Raw genomic sequence first — 13,596 nt, forward strand, 5'->3', positions numbered from 1 at the left:
CATGTATCACATGACCTGTAGTTCCAACTTTGGCCACCACATCTCAAGATCTTAACTGCAATTTAATTGCAATCCAGCCCTCAAAAATATTAAGATGCAATAGTAGAAATAAATAACTGTGTCAAGAAGTTGTTATGAGGGAATGAGGCCTGATTTATTTATCTATTGATCCAGACTCAGAGCCTTCTTCCTGTGAGTTGACAGTGATCACCACTGCACCTCCATGCTGCCCTCACGTTATTAATTTTTCTTACTCCGGTGGGGCTCGGTGCTAAATTCTCTCATCCAGGGCTGCAGATATTTTGAATTCACTTCAAGTCTATTTTTTGTAGTCCCATGTATAAAATAACTGAGGCCCCCATCAGTACGCTCTCAATCCAGCTCCAGCTCTCTAAGAAAACGAGGAAAAACTCGGTGAGAAACCTCGGGAGAGGCAATTCAAAGAGAGATCCCCTCTCCACGGACAGCTGGGTCTTTGAAGCGTAAACATAGGCCTGAACCTTGACGGCATCAGCCTCTCGGCCTGGCTTATGCTGCTTCAAAAGAGAGCGCAGTGGGAGCCATACACGGGGACTACAGCAGCGTTAATCGTGGATGAAGGGGATGTCCACCTGTTGTCCTGAACGGATCTTTCAGGACAACAGATCAACATCCCCTTCATTACGATTAACGATGTGCACAATGTCCATGGTCCGTGGATCACATCAGCCAGGGGTGGTATTTAAGAGTCTCCAGGGTGGGTCGGTCCTCTAGGCTCTTGTCTAGACAGCTCAGTAGAAAATCTTGGCAGTCTGGACATATGAAAAGGAATCATGTTTAAATACAAACGCTGTACTCTATGTGTGTGCTTGATTCTACTGCATGTGCGTTTATGACTTACCGTTGGAAATACTGGCACTGATTTTAGGTCTTTCATTGCTGATCTCAAAGGCGTTATAGAAGGGAAGCCTTCCATTATGCAGCATCTCAAAGAGCACCACACCGAGCTGCCACACATTGGTACCTTCGGCAGTGTACCACCCAAGCTTGAACCACTCAGGACACCGGTACACAAAGGTCCCTACAATACATACAGCCACACAGAGACAAAGATTAATGGATGAGGGACGGAAGTAGAGGACAGAGACGGCAAAGATGCTGGGTTGTGTCAGAGAACAGGACCATAAGAACGACAGCCTACCTCTTTTTGTAGTGTACCTCTCCTCTGACAGAAATGTGCCACAGCCAAAGTCAATGAGCCTGGCACGTGGGACATCAGAGCCGGTTTCTATGAGGATGTTTTCCAGCTTGATGTCCCTGTGGAACACACCTCTTGAGTGGACCTCATGGAGACCATCCACCAGTTGTCTTGCTATGATCTGCGGGAGAGAGAAAGAGACATGAAGAATGTGTGACACGGTGGGCGTGGACCGGTGGAGGCTGGTCCATAGAGGCAGAGGAGGTTGCTCCTCTATTTTTGAGAGGCAAGAGAGGGATCAATATATAAAAAAAATCAATTAAAAAAAGAGTAATTGGTTGAAATAAAGCATTACCAAATATCATTTCTTAAAAATATTTTTTCTCTTCATTGGAAAAAATCCATGATTTAAATTCTAAGCCTGCCTGCGCGGCAGCGCCAGGACCTCGCCAGGGAGTGGATGGAGAGCGTCGCTCTGCTGGGGCAGCCTCAATAATCATCATTTTATTTATATAATATTTTTCAAAATTAAGTGCAAAGGGCTTTCCAGATTAAAAGATTTACAGAATTACAATTAAAAGTTCTGAATCCCATGTATGCCCATCAAGCAGCACTGAGCGCATACATAACATGGAGGTGCAAGTGTAACTTAAGAGAAATTACTAAATAAAATAACACAACGCCGTTCCTATCCTCACAAGCCGCCACTGGCGCGGACACACATACAGAAACACACACGTCATCAGCTACTTACTTTAACCTCGTCCTCCTGCAGGGGGGACTCCCTGGACTTGATATAGTTGTGCAGGTCCATGCAGGGGACGGGTCTCTCTAGGATGATAATCAGCTCATTGCCCAGCTCGTACCAGTCATGCAGGCTCACCACTGCACTGGTCTCTCCTTCGGCTGGCTGGAGTTTCATCAGCAGTGCCACCTCCAAAGGGAGTATTGTACTTTCCCCGTTCAGACACTAAAGACATGGAGTGAAAGAGAAAGCAAATAATGAAACCTTCATGGACACATATACAAAAGTTAACAGTATTTTAACTGTTAGATTCTATGAGGTACAAGAGGAACATGTGCATATGTTCCCTTTGTAGTCAGTATAAAAAGAGAAATGTTACCCAAGTGATTTAAATAATGTAGATTGTTGGTATTAGGACAAAGAACAAATATCTTACCACTGTTGTGCTCAGAAACTGGTGGATATGTTTTATGGCAACCTACGGGACAGAAACAGACATTTGGTTTGGCTTATACTACATGAGGCTGTTCTCATACACCGTTCGTAGCTATACCTACGAAAAAGAAGACCGGTGTTTGTGTGTGTCTTACAGGCAGATTGTCGTCTTTGCAGTAGCCAGCAAAGACTGACCCAAAGCCTCCTTCACCCAGCAATTCCTCTTCCTTGTATCTGGCCTCAAAGTCATCTGCAGAAACAAAACACAAACACTTTGACTGCACTTGTTTAGAACTTTCATTACACTTCCAAACTAACCCTTAATACTACAGTAACTTGTATTGATTTAAAATTGAATCCTATTTCCAATATGAATCCAAAAACCCAAGGCTGAACGATAAAGGAACGGTTTGACCTTTTGAGCCAGCAGACGATTAGCTTAGCTTAGCATAAAGACTGGAAACAGTCTTGATTTTGTACAAAAGTAACAAAATCCGCTGATCAACATCCACTAGACATTATACAACAGTGTTCCCAGGCTAATGGTACTCCCCATGAAGAGTAAACTCAACTGAATTTACTGATGGAACACAAATGTCATCAACGTTTCACGTATTTCTATCTCTACTCACCTCTGCTGTCAGTGGAGCAGGTGCTTTCGTGCGAGGAGGAGTTAGAAGTTTTGGTGGCCTGGTGACTGGGGTCCTCAGAGGGACTGGGGGTCATTCTGTTCCTCTTACTGAGTCCCTCTGTCTCCTCAGTCTTCCTCTTCCTGCTCTTCTTCTCCTCAGCTTTGGTGCTGGTGCGGGCACTGGTGGGTTTCGATGTCCCAGCATCCTCAGCGGTAAAAAAGGTTTCTAAAAACATTATACATGTTAGAAAATAAGTTGTTAAACGGTGAATGAATTGCTTTGAGCGTCACTCACAATCCCTGTGAATTTACTCGTTTCACTATCAGAATTTGATCGATTCGGTCCGATAACATTTGTGGAAAGTCTAGAAAAGCCGCACGATTGAATTATTTCATCCCCATTCAAAGTTAGCATAGGGCTAAACCGGAAGTTAGCCATCTCGGCCGCCGCTCTGGTCTGCATGCTCTGCCCATAGCAAGTTAGCGCACTGCAGCGAGTGAGATGGCCAACAAGAAGTGTCCCCATTGGAACGTGGTTTCAGCACCTTCAGCAGACACGCCCCCAGCTTTTCAGAGCAGAAAATACTGGTTATTTTGTCACGATTGTTAAACTAATTTTTATATACTTGGTGATTTTTTTTAATGCAGATGCTATTAAATAGACAGGGTGTTAATAGACAAATAGACAAACATTCGAATGTGGCTGGGTAGTTAATAACACATATTTCTGTGGTGTGACAGACTCAGGACACATTTATTTTTTGCTTTACCCGGACATTAACAAAATAACTTCTAAGGTTTTAGTTAATAGAACACAGATATAATTAATCTTTCTATGTCATCTAACCTGTGTTGTCAGAGAAATCAGTATACGCTGTGACAAAAATGTCAGCGTCACTTGATGAAGGCCCTCCGAATGACTGTCTGATGCCCTCGGAGTGACTTTGAATCGTCCTGCTCCTCTTGCTCGCTTTTTCAGGGCTTTCCTCAGACTTTCTCTTTCCACCTGACCTGCAGTCTCTGACTGCGTTGATGATGGGGTCAGTGTGGCGTCCTGCAAGAACAGAAAAATGTTTTTTTGCTGGATGTAATCTACGGCAATATCTACTGTCTGCGTGACTTAGGGAGGAAGCAGCATTAGTAGTCATTAGCCTAGCAGCTAAATCATATGGATATTAAATTAAGAGAGACTGCAGTTCTCATCAGTATTTTGGTATCACTACTCACCCAGATTTCTACTGCAGGACTGATGAACAATTCCTGTTGATCTTGTTCTGAGTTTTGAAGCCATGACTCTCAAACAAGTAATGGTTCACGGTTGAAATCACAAAGATTTGAATTTCACCGTTGAAGTGACGGTTCACGTTGACTGTATCTTCTCAAGAGCTGGATTCTGGAATGTTGTGGCCACACAATGATGACCTCACAACATTCTACTGTTCAACAGTTCTACTCTAGAATGCCAAGTCAAATTCAAATTCAAATAAGCTTTATTGGCATGGATGTTCAGGTTACATTATTGCCAAAGCGAAATTACATATTAATGAATAATTACATTTCACAAGAAATAATCACAAAATAATGCGTTTCAAAATATTGAGTGCTAGGCTACATAAAGCTGATAACTTATGAAATCATCAATCAAGTGTTTTATTTGACTTATTGTGATAACTGTGTTTATGTTATGTGTAAAAAAAAAAAAGAAAAAAAAATCGACCATGTTGGATTATGACAGTAGCAGAAATAAAAATGGACTTTGAAACCATAATAACCATGATTATAACTAGGGCTATCAATCAATTAAAATATTTAATCGTGATTAATCGCAATTTAATCACACATTTTTTATCTGTTCAAAATGTACCTCAAAGGGAGATTTGTCGAGTATTTAATACTCTTATCAACATGGTACTGGGCAAATATGCTGCTCTCACAGGTACTGCATTTAGCATACAAAATATGCTCAAATCATATCATGGCAAACTGCAGCCCAACAGCTGTCAGTGTGTCAGTGTGCTGACTTGACTATGACTTGCCCCAAACTGCATGTGATTATCATAAAGTGGGCATGTCCGTAAAGAGGAGACTCGTGGGTATCCATAAAACCCATTTTCATTCACATATCTTGAGGTCAGAGGTCAAGAGACCCCTTTGAAGATGGCCATGCCAGTTTTTCCTCGCCAACATTTAGCCAAAGTTTGGAGCGTTATTTACCCTCCTTCGCTAGTATGACATGGTTGGTACCAATGGATTCTTTAGGTTTCCTAGTTTCATATAATGCCAGTAAGTTGCAACCTAAAAACAATTAAATGTAAAATTAAAAAAATTAGAGTTAAGCGTTGAAAAAATTTGTCATTAAAACAGATTTGCGTTAACTTTGACCAGAAGTCCAAAAGTCTACCAACTTGTATGTATGTTTGCATTATAAGAAGTCTAAGTATCAACCAAACTGCAGCAGTGAATCTGCATTTCTTTGATCTGTCCTTTTGCTGTGCTGACTTCTAGCCTGCCCGTGAGTCTGCACAAAAATATTTCCTACCATTCGCAATTGATTTGATGATGGCAATAAAGTCTTGATGTTGGACTTGAAAGTCTTGAACATCCAGTCTCTCCCTCTTTTATCTTTCCATTGTGCTGCACACTTTTCCAACACACTGGTACACTCTACCGTAAAAATAGGAATGCAGTCTGGAACAATAAAAGGCATGTGCTGCAGTAGCTGCAGTGGAAAAAGTTTGCTGATGCTGAGGAGATTTGAAGAAAATATTACATATTACATATACATTAGTGATGTTCCCCTTCAGTAAATTCAGAGGAGTGAAAAACAATATATGTTTCTTTTTTTCTGCGGGAAAATCGGTATTGTCATCATGGTCTTCAGGAAATCAGTGAGCAATCATGACAAATGTATGAGAGTGAATGTGAGAACATAGTGTTTTTTATTAGTATGTTTAATTTATCAGCCCTAGAGGTCACTGCTAATATTTGGCCAGCTGCCATTGGTGACACACTGGGTTGCCATGGGAACCTCTCCTCTCTCTGCAATACCCCTATTGGGAGAGAGAGAAAGAGAAATAAACCATGAAGGGCGTATGGACACTGATGAGTCTTCACTGTCAGATTTTGTTTGAATGTCATGTCTTTGAAAAAAAACATTACATTGAAAAATCAAATGTTTTTTGTCTGTATATTGACTCTTTTGAGTACTTTATTTTGTCACTTTTCTACTGTGAACACACTATGTACTCTAAACTTGCTTAGAATTAGTGGGTAATATGGATTTGGGACACAGATAATGTTTCCCACATTGTTTTTTACTATATATATATACTACATATATTATATTGGAACTTCCAGGCCGATGTCTGGAATCGTGGAAACGCGTCACGCTCTCTGCGGCACCCTGACATCGGATACGTCGCCAAATCCGTTCTCTCCATCATAGGACTCAGTGCCGTGTAGAGCGTCCAGCGGTCCGGCAGTTTCCGTCCTCCATATAGTGGCGCCTGAAATAAAGCGCACCTCAGTTAACATCAGAAGAAGATATTACATGTTTATGTAATGAAATATTATGCTTGTGATAGTGACCTCAGCTCCTCCAACTCTGATGCTGTTTTTTACATAATATCAGGCTTCAGGGAAAACCAGCGTTACACCACACAGCAAAGGGCACATATTTAATGAGTGAGGTGATTGTAATTACAGCGGCAGTAAATAGTCGGAGCAGCAAATTGCAAAAGAAATAACCTGAGTTGTTTTTTTTGTCTGTCTAGACAAACAGCCCAATCAGTCCCAATCAGGTGCTAATGTGTTTGGAAAAAAACCCCTCTCCACTGACTTCAGGTTAGACACCATACGGAGGTTAATTATCAGTTTCCTATGGAGGAAACCCTGAAATAGAAGAAGAAGAAGTCACAGGGAAAGAATGAAGATGAAGCTTTAAAAAGATTAGAATTTGTTTTTGTGTAGATTAATAATTCCATTGAACCAAATCTTTATCATTAGACAAGTCAGTGAATCAGCAGTGCAAATATTCACTCCTTACAGGAAGACACTGTTCACAGTCATGTCTGAAGTAACCCATATCTGAGATCAGATCTCTGCCCAGAAACACCTCGTATGCAACCAATAACGTCACACATGGGGGACTGCCCCTTGATCCGAAAACACACACTGGAGGTCTCGGGAGTCTAGTTACTGCCAGACTCTGTTAACATATTGCTCAATTTTACCGATCTGGGTTCCCCGTTAGACATATGATACTCCTAAATCGTAACGCATGACTTTGTATGATTCCTAAAGAGAGAATTTCCATTTCGGCTGATATTTAACTTTAACAGCTCTTCTGTGAACTAAGCTGAATTAACTGAGGTACAATGTGTGACATTACCGTTTGACATCTCGAAACACCAACGGTCAGCACGTCTATGCACATGTGATTTCATTAAATCAGCTTTGTGAAATTTGTGATGAATTTGTCAGAACTGAGTTAATTGTGAAATGTCTTTGATAAGTTAATCTACATTTTAAATGACTGACGATGCAAATAGTTTTCAAGTGTTTCCTACTGTCCATGGAATACCTCCGTTGACACATTGTTAAACTTAACGGAGCCGAGTTTACCGGTAAACATCTACTCCTTCTAAAAGATAACAACCTCTTTTTAAAAGCTCAATTTCATTGCACAATATTGGACAATTTACACCTTATTAGTTCATGAAATTTGATGACCTCACGTAACTTCCAGTCTAACTCCACCCAGCATCAAGCTGAGCAGACGTCTAACTAATAAAGAAGAGGTGGAAACACCTCTGTGGTTAGGATGGAAAGGTCAATTGAGGATGAAAAGGTCACCCTAAACGTCAGCCAATAGGGGGAGCCAATAACATTATTAAATCACCCCACGGTGTAGTAAACTCATGACCATAGTTACAAATAATATGGGTACTTCTGTATCTGATTGTGTTATGAATAACCTGTGCGCACAAAATGTCCTATTAGTGCACATTTTCAGAAATATATTGTCACAGAAACTAACAGCTCTATGAATAGATTTTACTGTTCGCTTTACTTCATTTTTGCTTCTCCTGCACCTACGCCTCATTATGTATGGAGGACAGAGCCTGCCAAAATCAAAAGTAAATGAATAAATAAATAAATGGCTCGATAAATATATAAATATGCGTTTAAAAGTAGCAAAAATGATATTAAAAATAAATGTCATTCATTTATTGATAAAATGTGACATAAATTGATATTTCTATTTAATTTGCTTTTTTATTTATTTACCTTTGTGTTAATTTGCTTATTTATTTACTCTCCTGTTTGATTTCCACTTCATTTCATTTATTTATTAGGTATTTATTTTTATATTTTTTCTCTTTAATTTATTTGTTATTTTATGAATTTTAAAATGCATTTATTCATTTTCTTTCTAATAATACATATTTTTTTCATTTATTTATGAATTAATTTTTTATGAATTTTTAAATGTATTTATTGTCTTTCTAATGATAAATAAATCAAAGTGGTAATTAAACATAAGAGTAAATAAATAAGGGAATTAATACAAAGGTAAATAAATAGAAAAAGCAAATTAAACACATTTGATCAATTATTTAATGGCTACATTTATTTTTAATATTATTTTTGATACTCGAGTCATTTGTATATTTTGGCAGGTTCCGTCCTCCATAATTATGTAGATAACATCTAGAAATGAGGAATAAAATGTAGAAGATATAAGAGAATGCCGATAATCTAATTTTTATATTATATTTAATTTTTTTTCACTTTTACTTTGAGCTGAAAAACCCTTTTGGATTCCACTAAATAAACTCAAATTCACTGCTCTCAGCTAAAGAAATAATGACATTTTGGAGATATGAATTCACTAAAAAAACAACATTACATTGTCAAATACTTTAACCTAACTTGTCAGTGAGCACAACTGCAGCATTTCTTAGAAGTCTGATCAGAAAGACACTTTTTAAAGATTGGCTTCAAGTCTTTCTTCTATTTTTGGTTGCTAATGCAACAGTATGTCACTGCTTCAGAAGACTCATAAATACATTTATTAAAATATGTGTGTGCATCTCTTGTGTGTGTATTGATGCACTCAGTGAGATTGATTATATATGGGATATGTACAGTGTGTGTGAGGGAGAGAGAGAGAAGCATTTAGGAGAGAGACCTTAAAAGGCTTTTATTGGGTTTGTTACACAATTCTGGGAAGAGAAACACAATAGCTGAAAACTTGGTGTTTTTGTATGAGTGAGACAGAGAGATATTATGGCAGGTGGTAACAAAACTCTGGACAAATCCTCTCTCACTTTTCTAGGATTTGATGTTCCTTTCTTTGGGTAATATTTCATACCAAACAAGGCCGGTCATATGGCACTGTTGCCAGTTTAGGAGCCAGTGGTAACTGGGGATCAGCAAGTAAGAGACATTAATATGAGTTGTGAGATATTGTTGTGCCATCTCTGGCACTCGGTTTGACGACGTCAATAAGAAAAAAATGTGATGGACATTATTTCACTGACATTTTTATGGACCAAACATTGAATCCACTAATCTGGAAAATGGTCTGCAGATTAATTGGTAATCATAATAATCGTCAGTTGCAGTCAAAGACCATATGTTTAAAAGAGTAACTAAACCCCCAAACCACTTTTATCAGCTGAAAAACAATATATATGTGTATTTAGGGCTGTCAATCGATTGAAATATTTAATCGCGATTAATCCCAAATTAATTTTATCAGTTCAAAATGTACCTTAAAGGGAGATTTGTCAAGTAGTCGCAAATCCAGGTGAGGTCATCAGTGATGTGGACGCCTAGGAGATTAAAGGTGCCGACCCTCTCCGCCTCAGACTCGCGGATTGTCAGTGGTTGATGAAGTCTCTGGGATGATGGTGGTGGTTTTGAAGCAGGTTGGGACTGTGGCCTGTGCAAGAGATGGAGGTTAAAGATGGAGGTGAAAACATCAGCCAGTTCTGTAGCACATGTCTTGAGGGCCCTCCCGGGTTTGTTATCTAGACCTGCTTCCTTGCGTGGGTTAATTCTCCTCAGGACTTCAGCTTATGACACAGTCAGTGGGGGTCTTCTAACTTTGCTTCCCTTTCTTCTTGATGTTTTTAGTTTGAGACAGATCTATGATGTACAGTATGTGATTGTATGGACAGAACACAGATGGTGCATTCAAACAGGTTTGCAAAATGGTGAAAAGCATTAGCCACAATACAATGAAATTCCCTCCTACCTCAGCTCTTGGCAGCCACACAATACAATACCTTTCAGCACCTATTAGAACGGCAAACAAAAACTCTGTACATGTGTGTGTGTGTGTGTGTGTGTGTGGGAGCAGGTTTTGGACAGGCACACAAAGGCAGAGAGTGTCAGAGGGTGACACAGAGGAAGATAAAGTCTGGCTGATGACTTACTCTCTATTAGTTCACAGAGATTTTGCAGCCAAACACAGAAAACGTGAGGTTTCGTTTCCTTCTCCTGACTGTTTAAGGAAATATCATGTTCAGTATTTTGCTTAAGCCTAGTGTGTCAGTGTGCTGACTTGACTATGACTTGCACCAAACTGCATGTGATTATCATAAAGTGGGCATGTCTGTAATGGGGAGACTTGTTGGTACAGTCTCACTCTGAGCTGGTATCTGTATCAGCAGAACTCTCTTAAAACAAACAAGGAAATTAACATAAAATAAAATAAAATAAGATTCACCATCTTTTCTGAATCCGTCCAAACATCTCTTGTAATTCGGCAAACACATAATCCACCGTGTTAAAGTAGGAAAAGCAGTCCGGCGGCGACATTCTCTTCACAAACCCCACTTCGACACAACAAAGAGCTTTCTACATTTACTGTGGTGTCTTCCTGATTTTTAGCAGCTTTTCTCTCATCAACTTCTCACAGAACTTCATCTGAATTTATTATCATTTTGTGGGTTTAATTTTTGAAGCTTCTCGCCATCTCCCGTGCTGCAGTACCACTCTCCGCCTGAAGTCTTACTGATGCACCGGTGGAATATACTGAACTTGCATCTCATGACTGACCTCTCTTTCCCACAGTCATTCGGTTATTGGCCCCTAATCCACAATCCTTTTAGACCCAGTTGGACTGGCTATCAAAGGCTTTGTGTGTGTGTGCGTGCGTGCGTGTGAGTGTGTGTACATTTTGCATTTCACCTGGGACTGTCTGTCTGGTTATTTTGGGGCTTTATCATCCCCCATTAAACCACCAATTTCCATCTTAAAATGAAACGAAGAGACACAGGAAGTTGTCATGATGTTGCCATGGCGATGCACTGAAGGAGAGAGGTCACAGCGGAACATGCAGTATAAACACGTGCATGTTGTGTTTATCCATGTATGTGCTGTTTGTGTGTGAGGGAGGGATGTGTGGGGGTGATCTTGATTAATTGAAGTTCTTTGGACCATGTACACAGTAAAAGCTGCGACCCTCTAAAGGATGAGTGGGTGTAGATTTGTGATTTTTTTGGGGGCTATACAAATAAATACATAAAATTGACAAAAAGTGACTATAGCTAATAGTTGGATGGATGGATGTGATATATTTTATTTATAAATATGATGGGCAGCTAGTACAAATACTTCATACATCAGACATTATTTCTCACTTAAATGATAAGTGGACTTTTTTTAATATGAGGGATGTCACGATAACAGAAATTTAGTAGTCGATACCAATACCAGTGAAATTCCATGATTCTTGTTACCAATTTAATACCACGTTAAAAAACAAAAGTAAAACAAGAAAAGATGGAAAACATTGTCAGTGAGCGCTTTTTGAAAACATTTTGGGACTCGGCTGATATGTTTCTCTCTAAATGCGTTTGCTATTGTAGGTTAATATCATATAAACAGGGACAGGCCTGACATCCTTTACAGTCTCTTCTCTGTGCTGACACTACAGTGTAAGAAGCTTTCAGACCAAACCGTACATGATGGATGATTGACTTTTATTGGAGTTCCTTTGGGTTCCTCCTTTCATCTCAGGTCTCCTTTATTATTATTCTCTAAAATGACTCCTTTGTTGTAGTTTTTAACAGTCTGAACATCAAGTTTGAAGAAATGGGAAAAGTGAGCTGAGCTGAGCTGCTGTAAATCTCAAAAGTGGAGAAGTAAAGCTTTAAAATTCTCCAAACATGGACCATCAGGAACAGAGACTTCTGATTTCACTTGGCTGCCAGATTCGTACGAGGTTACAGAGTCCAACCGGCAGCTTCTATTCTGGCTTTGATCCTCTGTGTTGAGTCCGAAAGTCAATAAAAAAAGTAAATAACTAAAGGTCAAATTGATGTTAGTTGATAATTTGGGAGTATTTGTTCCCCTGCTGAGTTTATTTCTGCATGACTGCTGTTGCTCCCTCAGCTGCGATAACATTATATTAAGAAAAACAGATTAAGATCTCTCCTACTTGGAACTTTCCAAATTCAGCATGGATTAAAAGGCACATGTTTTTACTGGAAACTAATTGCAGAGCAGAGAGGGAGAGACCCAGAAAGAGGAAGAGCAGAGGTCAGCATTCCTGCTGGTCCTCGGAGTCTCAGAAACACACTGCAGACCGAGCAGCACAGGGTGTCCCCGCTCGCAACAGTCAACTCTGCCAGAGGTCATGATACTGCTCAGAATCATTCAAGCTAATTACTTTTAATATGGTTTACAAAGCAGTTGCTTGCTTTCAAAAAATGTGGGAATTTTTGGACACAAAGAACAAATGAAATGTTGATTGGATTGGAGTGAGCGTGTTGTAAATTGTATCAAAGCAGGGTTTGAGCATTTATAGTTAAGGGTTGTGAAGCAAAATTGAGGATAGCAGTTAGGCTGAGATAGAAATCACCTACCTATCCTGTATCAGTGGTAGCCGTGGCAACAGTTTGCCATCCTATAGACTAGCTGATTGATGTGTTGTGCTCTCTAGAGATGCTGCCGTTACTGTAGTGGCAGAGTCAAACTGAATGCAGCTTCACGGACTTGAAAGCATTTATGTCACCAAAACAGAGCAGCAGCGAGCCGAAACGACAAAGTAGAAAACAGCGGAGGGTCTGCATGGATACGACCTGCACCCTCACATTTTAAACATTCCAACGTGGTAAACACTTCACATACAGTAAAGTATGGAAGAACTTTGGGTTTCACACAAGCCGGCCGTCGCTCTCATCTCCGTAGTCAAATCAGCCGACGCTACAACTGTAGAGCACCCATATACTGACATTTATTTTTTAACGGCCCCGATGGAGCTGCACATGGATGTATAAAGAGATTAATGTGTTCTCTCTCTCTCTCTGGAGATGTCGATTGGCAGAGACTGACTGAAAGCATTTATGATTTGGTTGATCAGTTAGAAACGGATGTGTATGTAAGTGTGAAAACACTAGCGTGAAATTGGTTATATTTTCAACATGTAACAGGTTCTACAAGATTTCCTGTAGTGGTTTAAAAGGAATCGCCTTTACATACACTAGGCCTACACTAGTTTAAAAGTGAGATGCCACAATAGTAAAGGAAGCCTGTTTATTTCTGCCTGCAACCCAGATTAGTCTATAGCCAAAACAAATATAAAACCGTAGG

General features: G+C 39.7%; 2 protein-coding genes and 1 long non-coding RNA gene across 4 annotated transcripts in view; 1 reads left to right on the forward strand and 2 right to left on the reverse strand.

Annotated features, from left to right (window-relative positions):
* LOC119483618 overlaps positions 1–13,596 on the forward strand; it is a 48,985-nt gene that overhangs the window by 5,421 nt on the left and 29,968 nt on the right. The gene's annotated exons all lie outside the window — the stretch shown is intronic.
* On the reverse strand, positions 130–4,375 carry LOC119483607 (serine/threonine-protein kinase pim-2-like). Its single transcript, XM_037761852.1, has 9 exons — positions 4,216–4,375; positions 3,836–4,042; positions 2,990–3,214; positions 2,513–2,607; positions 2,359–2,400; positions 1,932–2,147; positions 1,181–1,358; positions 881–1,060; positions 130–791 (listed from the first exon to the last, which is right to left on the reverse strand). Exons 1-9 carry the CDS (start codon positions 4,277–4,279, stop codon positions 700–702), a joined length of 1,299 nt encoding a protein of 432 aa, XP_037617780.1. The 5' UTR covers positions 4,280–4,375; the 3' UTR covers positions 130–699.
* ptger2a (prostaglandin E receptor 2a (subtype EP2)) overlaps positions 6,261–13,596 on the reverse strand; it is a 45,935-nt gene continuing 38,599 nt past the window's right edge. The window contains exons 3-4 of one of the 2 annotated variants that reach the window (XR_005205756.1): positions 9,767–9,937; positions 6,261–6,494 (exon numbers count right to left, since the gene is read on the reverse strand). Coding sequence is in view for 1 of the 2 variants with exons in the window: in XM_037761860.1 (XP_037617788.1) it covers positions 9,860–9,937 (78 nt within the window). In the remaining variant the exon portion in view is untranslated. Of the gene's footprint in view, positions 6,495–9,080; positions 9,938–13,596 lie in introns of those variants that run through there. The other variant, XM_037761860.1, reaches the window with a different exon arrangement.

The sequence above is a fragment of the Sebastes umbrosus genome, chromosome 24 (assembly GCF_015220745.1).
Source record: "Sebastes umbrosus isolate fSebUmb1 chromosome 24, fSebUmb1.pri, whole genome shotgun sequence".
NCBI classification, from domain to species: Eukaryota; Metazoa; Chordata; class Actinopteri; order Perciformes; family Sebastidae; genus Sebastes; species Sebastes umbrosus.